General features: G+C 42.0%; 1 protein-coding gene across 8 annotated transcripts in view; it reads left to right on the top strand.

Moving 5' to 3' along the window:
• The first annotated feature begins 1,748 nt into the window (after positions 1-1,748).
• Positions 1,749-21,508, top strand: part of ADGRB3 (adhesion G protein-coupled receptor B3) — a 447,230-nt gene continuing 427,470 nt past the window's right edge. For 7 of the 8 annotated variants that reach the window (XM_059467469.1, XM_059467466.1, XM_059467467.1 and 4 more), the window contains exons 1-2: positions 1,749-2,309; positions 5,029-5,797. In XM_059467469.1, the coding sequence (XP_059323452.1) occupies positions 5,044-5,797 (754 nt within the window). In that variant the 5' untranslated portion in view covers positions 1,749-2,309; positions 5,029-5,043. Of the gene's footprint in view, positions 2,310-4,956; positions 5,798-21,508 lie in introns of those variants that run through there. The other variant, XM_059467465.1, reaches the window with a different exon arrangement.

Below are 21,508 nucleotides of genomic sequence, written 5' to 3'. Positions count from 1 at the left end.
CTGAATATCTCTCACATTTTCCTGGCTTTGGGTAGGTACTTTTTGTTTTATTTTGACAAGAGGGATATAACATATTTATGAGTGTAAAAGCTAGCAGGGACGTGGTTTACAGCTTATACCTATGGAAAATACAGTAAAAAGCTATAACCATGTTTTGGTTTACTTTGGTCGAAAGCGGTTTGTGACCAGCAATCCTCTGATCAGAATTTGTGCAGCATGTAATTGTAATCATAAAAGCTGTGTTTTACTGGAATTCAAACCTTGTAGGGGCTAGAGCAGGACTGTAGGGGAGGAAACCGCTTGCTTTAAGGACTGATTTGTTTGGATGTTGTCCAGAAATTTAAACTTTCATTTCATCGGGGTGGGAGGTCGCGTCCAAAACCACTCAACAATGATTCATATGAACTTTGAAGGCGTGGATGGGCTGCATTGCCCCACGAACTCAGCAGGGCCTTGTGCTCTCTGCAGAATGGCAGCAGTGGGAGCACACGACAGCCAGGCTGAGAGCTGCTGACTGACAGCAGCATTTATTAAAATGTCATCTCCTAATTTTCACGCTGGATATCTGTTGTCGTGCAGGCTGCCCTGATAGCTCACGCCAGCGGGAAGAACCAGAGGACAACCCAACCCGACCTGGGGAGCAGGAGGGACACAGCGGGAGGGGACGGCAAAAAAAACACACCCAGATGTAGCAAAATTTAAAACTAAAACAAAAGAAAAAGGGGAGCGCCTTGCTTGTGGCAAAGCTTTCTTCATGAACCTCCCCCGTGTGACCCCGCCCGCCGCCGTCGGTGCCACTTCAGCCGCTGTCGCCTCGCAAACTCCGCTCTCCGCCGGGGCAGCGTCGCTCCCGCGCTGGGCACGGCGCCGGAGCCCGGCCGGCTCTCCATCCTCCCCGCGCGAGAGGGCGGCGGGCGGCAGCGAGGGAGGGGATGCGGCTGCGAGCGGGCACAGCCTCACCTCTGGCGGGGAGCAAACGCGGCGTTAATTGCAGCCGCGCTGAGAAAATTGCTATTGTTTCTAGTCGGAGGCGGGCGGCACTTTGAGAGGGTTTATCCCGGGAGCCCCGTATCAGTTAATCTGCATCGCGGGGCCGAGCCGACAGCTCCCGGGGCTGCGGCGAGGGGGAGGTTGTGCTTTGGAAGGAAAAACAAGAGGAAGGAGATCAAGTGCGAGCTTCCCGCCCCGGCGTCCCCGTTTCCCTCGCTCCCCGCCCGCGGGTTTTTCTGACGCCGGGGCGCAGCGCTGGGAACGGCGGCCGGGGAGCCCTGCCGGGCGCGGCGAGCGGCGTTCCTGGGACGCGCCGAGCGCCCGTGACGCGCGCACCGCTCCGCGGGCCCGGCTGTCGAGGCCAGGGGGGCGCCGCGGGCACGCGCGAAGCGGGGCGCAGGCGCGCGCACGCGGCCTCTTCCCCCCCCCCCCCCCCCCCAAATTCCCTCAGCGGGCGGCCGGGGGGCGGGCGCGCACGGGGGCGCGCACACGCGCGCGCTCTCCCGGCGCGGCTCCCACGGAGGCGGGCGGGCTCGGCAGGCGCGGGCGCGCGCGCACGCGCGCACGGGCAGAGCCACACGCAGCGGCAGAGACGCGCTCCCGCCGCCGCCGCCGCTCCCGCCGCCGCCGTGCTCCCTGCGCGCCCGGCGCTCACATCGCTCCCCGACATCGGCAGCCGAGGACCCCCCGCCGCTGTCCGGCCATTAGTGCCTGGGGGGAGGAGGAGGAGGAGGAGGAGGGAAGGAGGAATAAGTCTATTAGTAATAACAACAACAACAACAACAACAACAAAACCCACCAACAAATCCGCACTAGCGCCTTAGTCCTTCTCTCAGACCGTCGACTGCCTGGCGTCGCCGTGCATCGGGCTGCTGTGCTGAGACTTTGTTTCAAGTAAAAAAAAAAACAAAAAAAAACAACAAAAACCAAACAAAAAAAAACCTTCGCTTGCTCAGCCACTTCCATTTTTTTCCCCTGCAGTCTCGCTGGTTTGAGGTGGTTGGTTTTTTTTTGGTTTTTCTTTTTCTTTTTTTTTTTCTTTTTTTCTGTTTTCTTTCCCTTCATGTGGTTGGATTTGGTGGATCCGAAGCCAAAGCTGATTTTTTCCCTCGGTGGGGTGTGCGTGTGGCGTGCGGGGATTTTCTCGCTGCGTTTTTTATCTTCTGCTGCTTTTTTAAATCTTGGTTTTGAACCTGAGCCGGGGAAAATGGGAAACGGTGCTTCCGTCAGAAGGGGAATCTCTCCATCACTGTTGTTGGGACGTGTGCCTATGGTGCTAGTGTTTTAGAGAAATAGCCTGACAGCTTTCGGAGTGGAAGGTAAGGGTGCCCCGGGCATTTCCATTTCCCATTTCCAGGGATTACGACTGGAGAGCTTTTAGCTTGGGATTCCGGGGAGGAGGCGGCGGAGGAGGGGGACAGGCTGTTGCTGAAGGATAGAGAGAGAGACAGCACATACGAAATGATCTCCGCATTTACTTCAGCGCTGCAGTTTAAAAGTTAGAGAAGTCCGTTTTGCGACAGGTCTGCTTCCCTGAGAGTAATTTCCAGCGAGACCGAGAAAACCTGAGGTTTGTGCACGATTGGGGTAATTTGTATGGGGGGTGGGGGGAATTGTTAGGTTAATAGGAAGTTAAAATAAGAGAAGTCAGTGGGTCTTCTGTTGGGGGGAAAAAAAAATAAATGGAGTGATGGCGCCGTCTATGTTCGGCTAAACTACAGTGTCACCTAGAAAATCAGTTCGGGGAATATCCAAACTAAATGCCCGTTTCTTTTCAGCAGAAGAGAATTCTCCCCCTTCCCAAATAGGCGACCGTAAGCCTCTGTGGCCATTGTTTAACTCCTTCCTCCATGGAAAAGAAAGATCTTTTAAATCTGGGTGTCTTAATCCTTGCAGCGAGCAGGTTCACTCTGCATCTAGCAATGCTGCAAACTAACTGAAGGCTGCCGGCACCCTGAGTTCGTGTGTGTGTGCTTGTGTGCGTGTGTAATGCACACAGGGATACAGGCATTAAGACAGTGCTCTGTTTCAGTAGTCGTGCATGAACAAATGCACAACTAAAATGAGGGCTTTACATTTCTTCATAGAAAACAGCCTAGCACTGCAGAGGTCTTTATTTTTTCTAGTGCAGATATTACATAGGATGGAAAAAGTCAGAGGCTTTTTTCCTTTTCCAACAGAAAAGCAAATAAGCTCCCTTTCTACTTTCCAGATTATAAAATTAATCCTTTTTCATGGGTGGAATTCTTAATTTAGACACTTATTGTCACATTGGCTTTCAACGCCTACACCATCCTGAATAACACTGCGCAGAACTGCATTGCCTGCAAAGTGCTTCAGCAAAGGAGAAATTGTTTCCAGAATTCCCAATAAGTTTCTCTTTTTTAAGACCTTAAATGCTGTACCAGCCCTGTTTGGAGAAGGAGAACCATGTTATTCACTGAGACGGATGCTCAGAAAGGAGAAAATCTGACCATGTGGATAGACCCAGCAGCAGCCCTGCTTCTTTTTCTTTTTCTTTTTTTTTTTTTTTTTAAACCTCTGCTATAAAGAGGGTTAGAGTTGGTACTCCTTTTTGCCCATTTCAGGATTCAGAGTTTGCAATATAATCTAGGAGATAGGAAAATCTCTTCAAGGGAGCTTAATCCGGTGACTTGCTGTGTGTTACGCAATGGGAAACAGAAGATGCCTTGCTGTTTGGTGAGGAGATGAAAAGCCAGGCAAAGACACACATCAAAACTCAGTAACCGTGCCTGTGTGTGTGTGTGCCTCTGCTCACAGAGCAACAGTGGAAGAGACTGCAATCTAGAGAGTTTTGAAATTAGGTTGGTATCACTTCTTTCTGCTTGCTTTTAAGAGCAGAGAGTAAAAAACTACTCATTTGTAAGAGATAAGCAACTTTTAAGGTTAATGCTGAAAACCTTCAACCTGAAATTTTTTGATATCATTATGGAGATAAATGTAACTCAGGTTCACTCTATGAACCTAGGACACTGTTAAAAGAAACAGAGCATGTGGAGACTCTGAGAGTTGGCAGGTGCAGTAAACCAGCTTTATTTGGAGATACTAGCAGAGAAAATGTAATATTTTTTTTCCTTGTTCAAGCGCAGGGCTGCAAAATACAGGAGCTAATCAGACAGTACAAGTAATTCGTAATCAGAGGGCAAGTGCAGTCCAATAGGTGCAGAGATCCTGCTGTAGCATGGCCAGCTACATAGAGCTACTGATTGTAATACTAATACTGTGATCCATTTTGTATATCCTTAGAGGCTGAAGCACATTGAAATTATTATCTTAAAAAGCTGGCATTTAGTGATTGTGTCAGACCAGCAGTAGTTATATCCATCTGTCTTTGTTTCTTCCTTCAATACTGTCAAAATTTTATTAATGCATTAATCTCAGTATTTGCTGCCTTTTTACAGACCTGGCAGCCACGGTGAAGACATGTAGGCATATGGGAGATAATGTTCTATCTGTAACAATTAGTAATTTGAGCATTTTTAAATTATAGCTGTAATAATTCAGTTACTTCTCAGACTTAGGAGAAAAATAATATATAACAAATTCTACTGGCTTTCTTGTCCTATTCTGGTGAAATTCTGCATGTGGGTATCGTATATGCACGTACGTAACTACAGCCGATTAATTATTTAGTTTTTGGATAAATAAATAAATAAATTTCTCTTCTCTTGGTCTGTCAGGTAAGGCATCTGGATTTTTGCTTAAGTTGAGCAGTTCTAGTCCACGCCATGATGACTAAATCCTAGAGAGGAGAGGACATTCCTATTAATAATCTAATAGACGTTGAGTTTTAATTTGTCCGTGGCAGCCGTGTCTGCGGCGATGGCCGCGTGGTGGCGCTGTGCACACAGCAGCAACCCCGGCCCTTGCGTTATAAAATAAAAATTACCTGCCCTTCTTTCTGAAAGGGGCTCTAACTGCAAGCTTGAAAACAGCTGGCTCGAATATTGGAAGGAGTTTGGTTTTCTATGCGTGAAGAATTCTACTTGCATTTTTATTTCGTTTCATCTCCTGCAGGCCAAATGACATAGGATGAAGGCTGTTCGTAATTTGCTGATTTATATATTTTCCACCTATCTACTGGTTATGTTTGGATTTAATGCTGCCCAAGACTTCTGGTGTTCCACGTTGGTGAAGGGGGTCATTTATGGATCGTATTCTGTAAGTGAAATGTTTCCTAAAAACTTCACAAACTGCACTTGGACGCTGGAAAATCCAGATCCAACCAAATATAGTATTTACCTGAAATTTTCCAAAAAGGACTTCAGCTGCTCCAACTTTTCCCTCTTGGCTTATCAGTTTGATCATTTTTCCCATGAAAAAATAAAGGATCTTTTAAAAAATAACCATTCTATAATGCAGCTCTGCAACTCCAAGAATGCTTTTGTATTTCTGCAGTATGATAAGAATTTTATTCAGATACGTCGTGTCTATCCTATCAACTTCCCAGGATTACACAAAAAAGAAGAAGACCACAAATCCTTCTTTGAATTTTTGGTGTTGAACAAGGTGAGCCCGAGCCAGTTTGGGTGCCATGTGTTATGCACTTGGTTGGAGAGCTGCTTGAAATCTGAAAATGGGAGAACCGAGTCCTGTGGGATCATGTATACAAAATGCACCTGCCCTCAGCATTTGGGAGAGTGGGGAATAGACGACCAGTCCCTGGTGTTGCTCAATAACGTGGTGCTGCCCCTCAACGAGCAGACGGAAGGCTGCCTGACCCAGGAGCTGCAAACCACCCAGGTCTGCAATCTCACCAGGGAAGCCAAGCGGCCGCCAAAGGAAGGTAGGTGCTCCTTGGAGGGGGGGCTGAATGCCATGCCAGTGTGTAAGTCCTGCTGCCAGCCCTCCTTAATACTCACATTCCTTTCAGTTGCTCTCCACTCTGGCTCTCCTCTAGATGAGGCGAAAGGGCTGGAGAAGATGCACACTCCCTTAAAGGCAGGGAAGGCTGAATTTTCATTTCTAAACTGGCCTAACCTACAGCTTATAGTTCTGCTGAGCACCGTTGAAACTCCTCACAAGTAGGACCCATCTGTTCTAAGGCCTCACTTACAGTAATGCCCACAGGTGGTGAGCCAGAAATCACTCTCCCCCTCACCATCTCCTTACAGCAACCACCCAACTGCAAAACCGTGGCCTTCTTGATATGATCCCTCGACTTTGCAAGGAAAACATTTCCAAAGGCATGCAGGCAACCTGACCAAAAGACCAAGAGATTTACAATGTTCAGGACACCTGGTCCCTGGGCCAGACCTCAGCAACCTACAAATAAACCAAGAGCAAATGCAATTCCTAAGGGTGAAGCCTCTGCCTGAGATGCCTGGAGAGGCGAGGGACTGTGCAGGCAGGACATGCTGGTTTAACCTCCTGGGAGCTCTGGGAAGGGGCGAGAGCTGCTCCTGCACCCATTCCCCAGGCAGGACATGCTGGTTTAACCTCTGGGAGCTCTGGGAAGGGGCCAGAGCTGCTCCTGCACCCATTCCCCAGGCAGGACATGCTGGTTTAACCTCTGGGAGCTCTGGGAAGGGGCCAGAGATGCTCCTGCACCCATTCCCCAGGCAGGACATGCTGGTTTAACCTCTGGGAGCTCTGGGAAGGGGCCAGAGATGCTCCTGCACCCATTCCCCAGGCAGTCCCTGCTCCTGGAGATGGAGGCTCAGAATCTCATTGCAGTATTAGCGAGGAGGGGATTGATGTGTCATTCCCAGCAGCTGCTCCAGTTCCAGCAGCTGCTTCATGTCCCTGCTGGAAAAAGGGGAGGGGGCTGCTGCGGAAGGGTGGGAAGTCAGGGATCCAGCAGTTAGCACGGCAGCCTTCCACCTAGTCCCTCTGCTAGTCCCTCCTGATTTAGCCTGAATTCTGGAGCGGTTGGGGCGGGAGGGTGATTTTTAGAAGGACTTTGAAGGGTTGTGAGGCAGGGAAAGCGTGGGTTGAACATAGATGGGGGCACTGGATGCAGGCTCTTGGCGAGGGGGTCCTTCAGAGCTGCCGTGCGGGAATGGGGGGAGGGTGAGGATAAATCATCGAGCCCGGGGTATTGCATTTTAATGCAGGAAATGTTCCCTCTCTCCTTGTTTTTTGCATAGCCACAAAGCTCTCAGTCTGTGGCGAGGCAGTGCCAAGCTCCCAGCCCCCCTAATAGAAGTTGCTTTGTTGAGGAATGTAACATTGACACGTTGTTAGGAGAGAATTTTCTTTAAGGGCAGCCAAGCCCCAGTGCTGTGGGAGAAGAAAAGCTGAACTTGCTCCAGCTGCGGCGGTGCCAGCGGCCAAGGGCAGGGCCGGGGGAGGGGAAGGCTGGCGAGCGGGACGCTTGGAACGTCCTGCGGCTCCGCGCTCGGCCGCCGGCCCGGACCAGAACGGTTCTGAGGGACGGGGGCGGCCCGGCTGCCGCAGCAAGCCCCTAGAGAGGCCCGTTCGGTGGCAGGGATGGTGGCTCGCGCCGTTCGGAGCGGAGCAGTGCCCGGCGGGCGGGGCAGCCCCGGCCGCAGCAGCGGAAGGGATGGTGCCTCACACGCTGCGCGGGTGCGGGGCGCTCGCACCGCCCGTGCGCGGGGGGAGGCGCCGCTTCCGCCCCCGGGCTCGGCCGCGTGAGTCACGGGAAGCGCGGGGGAGCCGCGGCCCCCGAACGCGGAGAGCAGGAACAGCGCGGAGCGGAACGCGCGCAGGGAGCGCGGGGCCCTGCGGAGGGCGGGCACGCATCGCTCGCATCCCCTCGCATGCCCCCGCATCCCCCGGTCCGTCCTTCCTCCCTGCCTCCGGTTCCGTCCTCCGGCACCGGCTCCCTCGTGGGGCGGGGGGCGAGGCAGCGCGGGCACGTTGGGCTCTCACATCTTTCCCCAAAATACACCAAATTCCAAAGGGATAAGTGTATCCAGGCTAAAGCATCTGTTTCAGAAACGTGCTTAGTTGAAAGGACAGAGGAAGCTTAGGGCAAGCTTTTCTTTGGTTTTTTCTTCCCTTAAATTTTGAAACGTGTTTCCAGCATATTCTGCTTCCAATTTCAGACATATTTTGATTCTTGTTCCTACTCTTGGGTTCTCCTGCATATGAGCTTGAGAAATGGAGGGTGGAAATTTCATTTGGTCGGTGGAAGGTTTGATTTGCTTGTTTATCGCTTTATTTAGTGGGGCCAGTTTTGTACTGAGGAAGATTTTTACACTTTTAGAATTACTTCAGTTAATGCACTTCGAAAATGTTCATCAGATTTTTACTCAAAGTTATAATCAGTTTGCAAATTAAGCCTAAGAGTACTTCTCAGTTAGCAGTAAGCTTTTTGTTTTCCACTCAGTGTCTAAAACATTTTTCCCTTTCCCAAAAGGGTAAAAATCTGCAAGGGAGGTGTGTTTGTCTTCTGTAGATACAGTTGCATTCATTACGCACATCAGTCAGGTGTATCTGTTTGGAAAAAGCTGGTTCGTGGTTCAGATCAAGGCCTTATTGAGGAATCAAAACATAGAATGTTCTTGCTACAAACGGGATGCAGTTCATCACTTCTGTCAGCGAACATTAAGGCAAGAAATACAAATTTTGTTTTCACAGACAATCTAGTTCAAGTGAGATTGGCACAGGTAGCATAAATAAGGTAGACCAATAACTAAGAAATGGTTGTTACAGTTCGTAGTGGCAACTGAAAGTACAGTTTTGCTAGTGTAAGTTGAGTTTTAAGGGAAATGGAGTTTACTATGGAGAAAGTGCTCTAGATTTGGTAAGACTGTGTTTTATGAATTTGTGCATTATTTTGAGGTTTGGTACTGACATTGCCTAGAAATGACTTTTGGAAAGGAATTGCAAAGACCTGACAGCTTTCTAAGTATTATGCAAACCTTCCCATCCATCAGAATTGCTTTCATCAATCTTGATGTATGAAGTGTAAAATCATTTCCCAAAACTATTTTCAGTCACATTTTAGAACCCTTATGTAAATAGAGAGCATTTAGATTAAAGCCAACTGTTTCTATTTTGAACCTCTGAAGATTTTTACAATTTGGAATATGATAACAGGCTTAGGAAAATGCATGAAAGTCGGTATTTTTCCTTTTTAAGAAGTGTTGCATTTTACAAAAGATGTGACAAGTATACAATGGATGATTGTGTTTCTAAATGTTCTGAAGTGTTGAACAATGAAAGGATCTAGGTCAAAAAAAGTAGAAGCTGTAACTATTGCTTTTAATAAAATGGTTTGGAAATATGTGGTTTATTCAGCATTTCTTCTGTAGGAAGATCATCTTTGGTGTCATTGATTAAGGCAATATTGAAAATCGCTACCATTTTACTTAGACGCAGTTTCCTTGTATCTAGATCCTTTTCTGTGGCCTTGCATTTGCGATGCTTACCCGGGATCAAAGCACTGGCAAATAGATCTCAGTGAATACTTTGGCAGGATCCTCAATTTGAGGGCTGTGGGGAATTTGTCCTCTTGATCTTCAGTGCTGTGACTGAAGTACATCATGAGGTTTCTGTCAATAAGACGGAACTCAGTTCCAAGACTAGTAAACATGTAGTCAATCCAAGAGGGAATCCAAAAATCTTTTTTCTTATTGTGGCCATAATATTATTGTGGAGTTTTGTAATAGTTACTTAGACAGAAACTATAGACAGTTTCCTGTTGTGTTTACTGCCAGATCTGATGGGTTCCTCCTAAAAGAATTGACCTGTTACTTACATCCAAGAGGAAAAAATAAGGGATGTTCACATTTATTAAATTTCATCATTTGGGGCTCCAGGCTTAATCTTGTATTTTGTGTTCACATGGCCTAAAATAATTTTACTAGGGACATTTTATTATGCTAGAAATGCAGCTTTGGTCTACTTTGTCAGAAATTCTAAGAGCTCACTGTGTACCAGCATCTCAGTATTCAGCAACTGATTTTTTTTTCCCCGCTGATTTCAAATCTGACAACACAGAGATCTTAATAGAGGATTTAGTGTAATAGATAGGTCTTTAAAATAACAGTTTATGTCACACTGTTGAATAATAGTAAGATGTAGGATGCACACAGTTTTACAGAACCTTCATGACATGTCTGCATTTATTTATGTGCCATTCCATGAATGCCCACTTCCTGTTGCACACATTTGAGATGAATTCACAATATTCATCACATACCCAGAGGTTACTAGCTCGATGAGTAGGCTGGACATCCCCAGTCAGGAAGTCATAGTCAGTAATAACATGTCATATCATGGCTCCATCACAGGATTAAAACTGTTAAATCAGTGAAGGATTTGTCTAGTAAGATCAAAAATTACAAAATGGAGTCTAACAACCATGTACTTTGACAGGGATGTTTAATATTTAGTGTGCAACAACTATTTGAGACTAAAGTAAAATTTAGAAAATCAAAAATAAATAGAACAGTTGTCCAAAATATTGAATGAGTACAAGTAACATACTTGAAAGAAGCTTAAGAATTTTTAAATTCTTCTGCCTGCAGTGGCTCTTTTATTCATGAGTTCAAGGGGACAAAGGAGGATGAGAAAAACACACTTTTGAATTTTCTGTGAAGAGTATTTTTCATTATATTTTACAAAATATTTTTTAAAAACTTTAAACTGAAATACTGAAATAAGTGGTTACCATGCAGGTTAGGAGCAGTTTTAAGCAGTTTTGTTATTACACTGTAATGAGTTGTTTAATCTCAGTGAAAATCTAGACTATAAAGAAAATAATTTTCACTTTAAGTAATTTTTTTTTACATAAATATTGTTCCTGCTAAAATGCTCATGGCCAAAATATCACTCGACATTAACAGAATCAGTTAAAGAGATCATGTTTGTGACTATGGTTCCCCATGGAAGGAAATATTTTTAAATCTCCTGTGGATTCCCATGTGCTACATAATATGCCCTATTTTGACTTTCTTTGCTAGAAGAAAATGATCACCTAAAACTTTGTACTTTTAGTACATATTTGAGCCATTCTGAACCACTCATAATAGAATGCTTTATTACAGTCATGTGAGTTTTATTTCAAATTCTTTTCTTGATGCAGTGCACTGTAGAAAAAGCAGTTATGATCAGCGCCTCCTTTAATAAGCCTTAGCTTTGTTTTAAATTATCATATGTGATTATCACTAATGACTCTATTTTAGTTTGTGCTGTATTGATTATTTCCACCTGATTTACTTCAGTAAACTATGAAGATTTGTGTTTTGGCATGAAGTTTAGGAGTTTGTGTGCAAGAGTAATCAGCACTTCATGTATGTGTATGGAATTCAGTTGGATTTGGATCAATCCATGAGTGAATAGTCTGATGCTTTGAAAAAGGAAAATACCCAGGCCATTTCCTTTATGATACAAAAAAGCCTATATAAATGGCTTTGGTTCCAGTTATTTAAATACTTTATTAGTAAATGTACTTCTCTCTCTAGGTGGTAATTTCTTTGGTATCACAGATTCTGTCAGTATTTTGTTCAGCACTTCTCACACACTAATGTGATGGCATGTTATTTTTTGGGGAAAATCAGCCAGCTTCAGTCTAATGTTTGCCTTAGGAGGGATCACAGGTGCCTTGTATAGGATTTGAATAGCAGTTTTTCATCAACTCACTGCTTGTTTAAAACGTTCATGGCTTCAGTTGAATAGGATGTTATGACCAAAACCGGGATTTTAGTTTCTCAACCTGTCGTTTTTCCTTGAATGAAGCCTCTGTTTGTGTACATTATTGCACTCAAACATTGTTAGACTTGCTCTCAACTGGGTATAAATGCTGCTACAAACTTCCACTCTAGGAAATGCAGGATATAAACAGAAACCAATGATAAAGAATGGGTAAGGTATAGAAACAAATTAAATGTTAAAAATTAAGTCAAAGCAAATATCCAAATTAGGAACGGAATTCAGACTGTCTTGCTGCTGCCTCCACTGAACAAGTGCTTGATAGTTCTGAGTCCTGTACCATGAGGTATTTCACACCAGTCCTGCCTCTTTTGTTGGCCTTTCTGGTACCAGTAAGGTGTGCCTTTTGTCTTCAAATGCTCCCAATTACCCTTTATCTGGGTGGGAAAGGTCCGCAATATGTCTACTGTATTTTGGACCTTGCCCTCTGATTTTCATGTGCTTTTGACAAATGTGGAAGTGTTCCAGTATAGAACAGCCATTAGCAGAAGTTGATGTAGAAGTAAGCAGAAGTTCTGCTTACTTAGTGGGATTTCAGTTGTTAAGACTTAGTGACATTACATGGAATTATATTATGACATAACACAGGTACTGGATTTTTTTATTATTATGTGGTGGTTAACACCTGCGTATTTCTTTTTTATGCGTTTATATAATACAGTGATTATATGATGTTTTACATTCAATCTGTTCTCCTGTGCTCTTTTTAAAGCAATTTATCCTCTTCTGTTCAAATCTGTCCATATTGCTGTTTTGTTTAGTTTTCTGCTTGCAAAAGCATGGAAAAATCTGCTTTGTCTGTGGGTATACACAGAGGAATTTTCAGAGGAGACTTTCTTTTTCTCTTCTTAGGGAATTAAATTTATGAAGTTTATTCAGTTGTGTTTTATCAAAGGATTCCAACTCAAAGTTATTGTAGCTCTCAAATTGGAGTTTAGTTGTTCATTTATAAATATGCAGTAATTATAATAAAACAAAGGTCACTGCAGAATTCCATTGAGCATTATTTGCATTCACTGTTAACAAGAAATATAAAATGCTCTTTAGGACAGAGAAAGTTGTATATTATATAAAATACAAATTTACAAATTATGCATCACTGATTTATGAATATTTCAGAGTTTCAGCCTTTCTGATGTTAGTTTAATCTCAAGAGGAAGACAGTCAAATTTTTCAAAGTCTTTCTCGGTTTTGTTCATCTTTTAGAGAAGTTATAAATAAAGTTTCTGTCAAATTACTGACACAATTTTCTGATGGACTAGCCACCATCAGAATTAATAAGAACAATCAATAATAACAAAGTACGAGATCCATGTTGTTACTTTGCCTGCAAAGGCCAAGTTGTTGTCCTTACTCAAGACAAATTCACCATTCCATCAATATAATTTGGTCTAAACATAGATTAGATTAGACCCGAGGAAAAAGGTGTGAAAAAGTAATAAGGTGTTTCTACTAGCAAAAGAAAATTATTTCATAATTTTAATTTATAAATTCTTTTTTATAATTCTCTGTAGTTTTACTTTTGAAACCATCCTTGACATTTGGTGGAGCAAAGCAGATGTACTTTCAAGAAAACTCACTTATGTAGCTTCTTGTTGCATTTCTTTCAGTTGTAGCTGGTTTGTCTGTCTCTGTCTGCTTTATTTCAGTTTCTTTTTCATTATCTGGAGGGGAAAAAAGCATATGATGCACTCAAATTAGTATTTCTTAGATGATGTTGAAATTGTGTGCAGCTGAAATTTGGACGCAAGCTATTTTCAGTAATTAAGTCCAAATTTTATTTATATCTCCTAGAAATGGCAGAAACCACAACAAAAAAATATAAAATTTGAACAGCATCCATTTTCTGGTAGCTTAGTAAAAAATTGGTGACAATGGGGTGAACGTGTCACCCACTTCTGGGCAATTTTTGCTAAATTGCTCTCTTTAATTCTTTGGGAGATGTGAAACATTTTGGGAGCTGACTGGTACCTGTTGTTCTTCATGTACTGCTAGCTCATTCATCAGTTATGTAGGCATAGACCTACATAATTATTATTTTAATTATTATGTAGGGATGCACCTACATTCCTTATGTTAAATAGGAATTTGTTACCCATCGTCACTCTCTGAGGTATGCTATAACATGTTGCTTGTGAGAATCTGAGGCCCCATTGTGGCTTTACTGCTTTCCCTTTGCTGAGTTATGTCAGTGTACCAGCCAAGTAGAAAATTATTCACCTTAGGTTTTTTAGATGTATGATCTTGATGTTGGGCAAGCGTGCTGTAATGGCCCGGCTAAGCTTCCACTGGAACCTAAAAGTGGCACAAAAAAGAGATGGGGAGAAGCAGCGATGCTGGTTCAGCACAGTTTCAATTTGCTTAGGTAAAAAAGTCTATTAAAAAGTGGTTGATACATGTTACCCTTGCCTGTTCTTTTGTACAGGTTGGCAGCCAATTACATAATACTGTGTTTCTAGGCAGTTGCACCATGTTTGATTACAGTATTACTGGCAGATCCTCCAAAATAGAGTCCAAGATACATGTTTATCCAGGGCTTCCCACTGACGATTAAAGAATGGTGCAGATCACTGTGAAAGTGTGCATGGAGTGCTTGGGGATAAGTCAGCAAAGCCTTTGCAGCTCATTCCAGTAGTGCAGTTAGAAAGGGTTTAAATTACAGATTAGAAAATCAGAGAATCTAATTCATGCTGTTCTCTGATTACGAGAAACAATATCGCTTCGTGCAAGACTACTTTTTCCAGAAAAGCTTTTGGAAAATCTGAAGTCTGAGCATTTCATGTGAAATATTTCTTTGAATCCTAAATGGTTCTTTTTTTTTTTTTTTTTTTGTAATAGTGTTTGCTTCCCTATCCTATTCTTTTCATTCCCTTCTGTACTGTACACATGGAAGATTTTAATTGTCTGCAGAGCTGGGCACTTCAGCTTGAACCATAACAGGTTGTGTTTTTATCCTTGGAAGTGTTTTGTTTGTTCTGTGGCGTTGGCCAATATCTGCAGTAACTGGCAAACATGCAGATGCTTGTACTGGTGTGTTTGAAGGTTGATAGATGTGCTTCACACTGACAGAGGAGAAGAGGGAAAACGTTCAGCACTGCAGGTGTAATGTGAGTACACAACCTTGTCCAGCTGCTCTGTCTGCATCAATTGTCTAGGAATTCACTAATAATACAGAGCATATCATAAAGTTTCACTCTCCTTGGAAGGGAGGGATGTGCCAAGGCTGGGATATTAGCCAATCCCAGCAACTGATAAGATTGTGAGAGTTATGTTTGGGGCCATAGGGCTTCAGTGAATTATGCTGTTATATAGTTTTATAAATGCAATAGATACTGGTTATACCCTTTGGAGCAGAATTATACTCAGAAAAGTTTGGTGATTATTGTCCTGGGAGAGTTAAATGTACCTAAAAATAATTGGAATCTGCTCTGGAAACCAGTGTTTCCTGCCTTGTAAATGAATTTTCAATTATGTATTCACTGAATCTTTAATATTTTCATGAAAGTTGGAACAGCTTCATAATTGGGAAAAATCAACAATATTCCTGTTCCTTCACCAGACAGAACCTTCTGAGAAGCAGAGCCAGATTGCTCCAAGTGCTGCAATTGTTCACAAGACATTCAGGCCTGGGTTGACAGTTCATATACAGACAGTTATAAAAGGACAGTGCCCCTATAAAAATAGGATGCCATCTCTGGTTGTGCCTTGTGAAAAGGTTGGTCAAGTTGGTGTGATCCAAGACCACCTTTTGGAATCACTCTGCTCAGGAGTTTGCTGCTTGTCACTGTGAGGCAGCACCCAGACCCTTGTGTGCACCTTGCTGAGGCTGCCTCGAGGCTCTTAAACACCAGCGGGTGTGGGCTGCCCTGGGATGGGCATTTTGGAGGTCCTCAGTCTCAGTGTGGGTCTTGATGAGGCATATAAACTTACCTGATTTCTTTTGTAAATGCTTTTTGATGTTCCTTTACCGTGGTGTTGTTATAATAGTACTGCCTTGCCTTCTGGTAATATTATGAGGTACGTCAAAGTTTTGCTTGGCAATCAGTGTCACACTGTTACTTAGTTTATATAGATTGTGCCATTACTGCTAAACCTGAAAGTCTTTTTTTTTTTCCCTCATAGTTTGATGAAAATCAAATCCATGTACTCCCTGAGTATTTTCTGGTGGTTGAAATGAATGTGTGAGTTTATTGGTTGCTTGTCAGATGAAACAGATGACGAGAATGAAAGGCTTTGACATTTATCTACTATTTCATGTTTTTAAGCTTTTGGATAATGTATTTTTGTCCATGTGAAATCTGAATTCTTGCAAAAAGTAGGTTTTAGTCTGGTAACATTATATGTACAGTAGCTTTCAAATAACTGAATTTCTGGAATAAATAAGACATGACAGGGTATCCAAGCATGCCAGGATGTAGGATCTAAATATTTTTCAGACATTACTAAATTCCTGCTTTTGTGTTCACTTATATATAAATAAACTCATTGAATCAACATCATTACTCATGTAAATGGTATTTAATTAAAAGCAGGTTTGCTGGTAAATGCTCTCAATTGGAGATGTGGGTTCCTGAAATATGTCTAATCAATATTAGAACAGGAAGCCATTATTTTATTATTAAAAATATTTTCTCTAAATATTATTAGAAATTAATCCCATCAACAATAATAAATTGCAATCAAATGAAATCAATATCAATAAATATCAATAATAGCAATTAATTTACTATATATAGACTGCCTTACACGAGTTCAATAAATATTCTTTGCTTTTGTTACCCTGGGACTCAGTTTTGTGTGGCTCCCAGATTTGCACAGCTTCAGATGATCATTAGTATATTATTATTCATTAGCTCTGGGACGCCCAAAGCCATCTTTTGCCTTTCACTGACCCTTCCAGACCTGCAGTGCCCCCAGTGTCTCCTGCTTGGACACCTCTGCTCCCCATTGTGCTCTTTGCCCGCACTGTGCCCCTCCGCGCTGCGCTGCTGCGCTGGGGTAAAACACAGAACCACTGTTTGCTGCTACCCTCTGTGAAGAGAATATGGTTCTACTAAGATGAGCAAAAGTTAAACAAATCAGGCAATAGCTGTCTGGTCATTAAACAAGCTGAACAAAGCTCCAAGAAGAACAAAACAAGTTCAGACAATACTTGACATGTCCTGAGGCCTTTTAATGGCAATTGCAGTGCTGGATGTATTGCTGTACGGGGCTAAACTAAAATAGATTTAGAATAATGAAGAATGGCAGTGGTTATCATCATTGTATTTTTTCCCTTTTATGTTGAATGTGTCCAGAAACTGCCATGGAATTTGTTGCAAAATTTTAGCATTCTTAAACTTGCATCATTTTTTTGCTAGATGAAAAGAAGGAAATAGTGTCACATTATTGATTCGTATTTGACAAATGATATCACACTAGACACATCTGGATAAAAACAAGAATTTCTTTAGGAGCGGTTGGCTGATGTTTGGCTATGACTTACAACTGCTGTAGAAATAGATGCTTTTTACATCTTGTTTTTGCGTAAATTTGGGGTTGTATTTATCTCTAGAATACATGTCTAAACACAAAGTTGACAGTCATTTGAGATGACAGTCACTGTCAGGCAGTTCATCCTAAGAAGAAGGCATTAAATTATGAAGTATTGGAAGATGATATTTATTACAATATGAAGTGTGGAAGAATATATGCCGGTAAAGGATGTTAGGATACATAGGACAATTTATCAAAAAATACAACAGAAAGATCATCTTAACAAGAGAATTTGTAATTTACTCAGATGCCATGAGGTGAAAACTCCAAAACAAGCATGCAAGGTGTTTTGGCTATCTGCAGAAACACTATATAGCAATTATTAGGTTTCAGAGATTACTAACTGCCATTTTCAAAAATCCTAACTGTGTATCTTGTAGTAATGCTGTGGCATCATTTCAAATGATTTTTTTACATATCTGAGGTTTATTTTCTATTCCATGTATACTTCAACCCCAGTATTTCACTTCAAATAGATGGATATAGAAAACCATAGAAAATAACTTTACATTAAAATAAATGTGGATATTTTTTAAGATCTGGTTACTATTATTCTGGCTAGGACTGATCTCAAAAAATGGAAGTTATTTTGCTAGCAGAACATAATGTTGTGAATTGCAAAGCTCTGCTAACATAGGTCTTTGTTGCATGTCTGAGACCAACCAAGGATTTAGAAGTCTTGTCCGATCTTTCATCACAGCTCAGTTGTCATTACAAGTCCTGAGCTTATGTGTCATGACTGCTTACAGTCTTTGTGCATTTTAAAGGCAAATAATGAAAGGTGATAATTTTTTGGCAAATTAGGGAGAATCAGTGTTCTATTCTGAAGTCTATGCAGATATTTACACCGAGAAAATCAGATTTCAAATTAACTTAAACGATAAAAATTTAGAGGGTATTTTTTGTTTTATGTGGATTAATTTGAAATGCATAAATAAATTAAACAATGGTGAATAGACCGAGGGTAGACTGGAGATTTATTTACGAAAAAATACTGGAGATGCGAAATCTCTTCTGTTGAAAGACACTATTGCGATATGACACCAAGATTGTGGCTGGTATTGTGATACAGTCGGGAATTCTGCCATTTCAGGACAGGGATCCTTTTGGCATGCAGTTAAAAAGACTCCCGGTATTCTTCTTTGTTCCTTTGGCAGACACACATTGCTCATGGTAGCAGTGATGTGCTGGCGAAGACACAAAGTGCTGTGTTGATCAGAGAATACATTATGTGCATGCTAACTTGAAGGATGATCACACACTGTTCCTCTCATAAGACAGACCCTCAGGCCACAAAGTCTGTTTCAGCGTATTTGGTATTTGTAACTTGTAGCTCTCTGTTAGAAATTGTCACAGTGCCCCAATGGAGCTAAATAGTGAGCATGCTTCTTGGTTTGCAGCTCCTAACATGAGGTTTATACCTACTTAAGCTTCCCTTGAAATTATACTCGCTCTAAGCATGGGTTTTGATTTTTTTCCACTTTGGTCACCCTGTGCTTTTCCTTGTGTCTGGCTTGTTAGCTCTTTACATTACTCTTTCGGCTAAACCCTCAGATTTCCCAGAAGCTTGCACTTTCACAGAGCACCAGTCTTATTAGTGCTCTAAGCTTACAGTTTATCACATCTGGGGCATAAAACAGGTGAAGTAAACAAACTCAGAAGCTTCATACGAATTACAAATGAATGAACTCTGAAAACAAAACAAAAACCTGTCTTATTTCAGCTAGCCTGAGAAGTGCACAGGCTTGAACAAGGTAATAGAATCCCTGTATTCAATCCCCTGCTGTTTCCTCATTACTCCAGTCACACAGCCGGTTGAAGTCACTGAAGAGTCCAGTATTCCCAGCTCTAGTTTGCCCATCATTCCTCTGTGTTCTTGGCAAATCTGTTTCTTTTCTCCCATTGCCCTGTGCCATCTGCTTCCACTGGTTTTCTCCATTGGTTTTATGCACAAAAAAGCTTTCAGTCAGAAAAGGCAGGATATGCCTTCCAGCCCATGCCTCATTCATTTCTGCAGGGCCTGGTACTGCTCTAATGGTAGAGTGTAGTCAGGCAACCAAATTGCAGTGGGCTAAGCAGGGATGGGAATTAAATGTGTATGTGTCCCACAGCCTAGTGTTCCCTCAGTCAGGAATCACTTTAACCTCCAGTACATAGTGTGTTTCCTTTGAGTTGCTCCTGCTGACCCCATAAATCTTGCTTTCTTATGTCTTGCAGTGCTGTAGTTTCATAGGAATTCCAGAAGCTACTGACACCTTACATGAGTCCTTTGCCTACTAGTGAGAGCAGTATCCCAAAAAACCAAGGGCTTAAGTTTCCTCAGGCTAAGTACAACTAAAAACATGCAACTCTTCCTCCCCAAGTGTTACTTCCTTTAAATAGCATGTTTATATGTGAAGAGTATATTCCGTCTTTTTCTATGGCTGTGTATTTTTCTAAGAAAGAAGAAGTCTTTTGGACCAGCTCAATATTCTCTCAGATATACAGCATTGCCCAAGAGCATGTGGAGGTTGGTCTACAGCAGGTCATGTACCTTTTTCTGTCACACTGCGCACTCATGTGTTCACCTAGGTCCCCAACCAAGCTCACAGAGGGAACAGAGTTCCGTGTGCAGTCCTGAAAGCCTTTATTTAGGCCACTGGGAACAGGAATGTTCCCACATAGGCTCTTCAGGAGCTAATTTCAGATCATCTGCACCACTTGCTTGAAATACAGCTTTCAATTCTGCTCAGCTCTCTTTCAGCAGGTATCTAGACCATGTGCAAATATTGTTAGTTAATCCATTTGCAGTAACCTTGGGGATTTTAATGATGTTGCTTGTCAAGCCTTGCTTGTGTTAGTATTTAATGTCTTCTGTTGTCAGTAGGATTGAAGGGAAGAAGGTTAGTCATAGAGTCTCATGTTCTTTGGTTTTGGGTGCTTATCAGCTTAAGCACAAGAACTGCTAGGACGAGCCACACACTCTCTTAAAACTGAAATTCACAATGAAATTTCTAGATTTCTTATAGCAATCATTAATTTCTGTGCTGATATAGAAGCACAGTTACAAGTGAGTTAGTCGTTAGCGTAAGCCAAAGGTGCAGGTGTTATTTAATCAAGGTTTTATTTTTCTTACTGCAGTTGTTTCACTATCACAAGTAATCACTACATTTTTAATAAATCTGTCATGGGTAAATGCACTGTAGTCTACTCAAATCTGACAATACCTTAATCTAAAGGACATAAGTCTCTGGAATCACATGAATTATAAACAACATGGAAATACATTCATGTATGGGTAAAAATGGGCAACAAATTATATGATTAAAACAAATAGTTCAATATATGTTGTTCATTTTCTGTTTTAAATTATTTATAATAAAACTCACTACAAGTTCAGAGAAATTGAAATAATTGACTACATAGAGACATCATTTACAATTTAATTTGGAGGGCCAAGGTGATGAGAGACCATTAAAACCAGTGCTTTTTTTCCTATAGAATAATATCTGTCATCCTTCAGGCCCATTGGGGGCAATAACCACAATAGAAATTCTTTAGATTGTCCCCTGGATTTTTATGGGATTGACTCTGTTTGGTTTGAGGATTATGGAATGTTAAATGCTGTTAGGAGAAAGTAATCCATGTGGGCTGGTTGTCACCTCTGCCAAAGAAACAGATGGACCGATGACCTTTTCAGGGCAATGTTACATCGATGTGCTTTTGACTGGCAGTGCTGCTAGGAGCCCTCTTGTGCTTGGAGCTGTCTTTACTCAGTTAATCTTCATTTTTATTGCTGAATAGCTGCTTGTTTTTTATTCAAGAAAATGCTCTAGATTACCCCTCCCTTTTTTTAGTCACTCTGTCTGCAACACATTGCCATACATAAAGTAATCTTGGTTCTCCCAGGTGAAGATTTAGGAGCACGAATCTTGAACTCTGGCCAGATATCATACATAAATGTCTTTGTCCACACAGGGAGCCCCTTCAGCCTTTGATTGCACATATCTGTTTCCCAAGAAATTTCATTTCTGTGCACACCACTGATCAGTCATATGCTAAGCACAGCCACACAGAAAGAACTCAGTTGTATAGTTCTAACAATTATGTGTTCCATTAATGTACAAATCCACGGTAACCTGTAAAAAAATTAATGCCAACTCACTGAGAAATATGCACTTAAAATGTTTAAACATATTTTCCAGAAATTTACTTTTCCCTGAATTTACTGTCAGTCTTACTCCTTTATATGTGCATTAGACTGTTTCCTATATTTTTGCCTAAATTGTTGATACACAGCAATCAAAAGGTAATTTATGCCTCCACTAGTAAGTCTGAGAAGTTTATGAGAACAAGAAGA

Source organism: Ammospiza nelsoni, chromosome 3 (genome assembly GCF_027579445.1).
Source record: "Ammospiza nelsoni isolate bAmmNel1 chromosome 3, bAmmNel1.pri, whole genome shotgun sequence".
NCBI classification, from domain to species: Eukaryota; Metazoa; Chordata; class Aves; order Passeriformes; family Passerellidae; genus Ammospiza; species Ammospiza nelsoni.
Note: the sequence above shows the minus strand (reverse complement) of the source record. Positions and strands in the feature narration are given on the sequence as shown.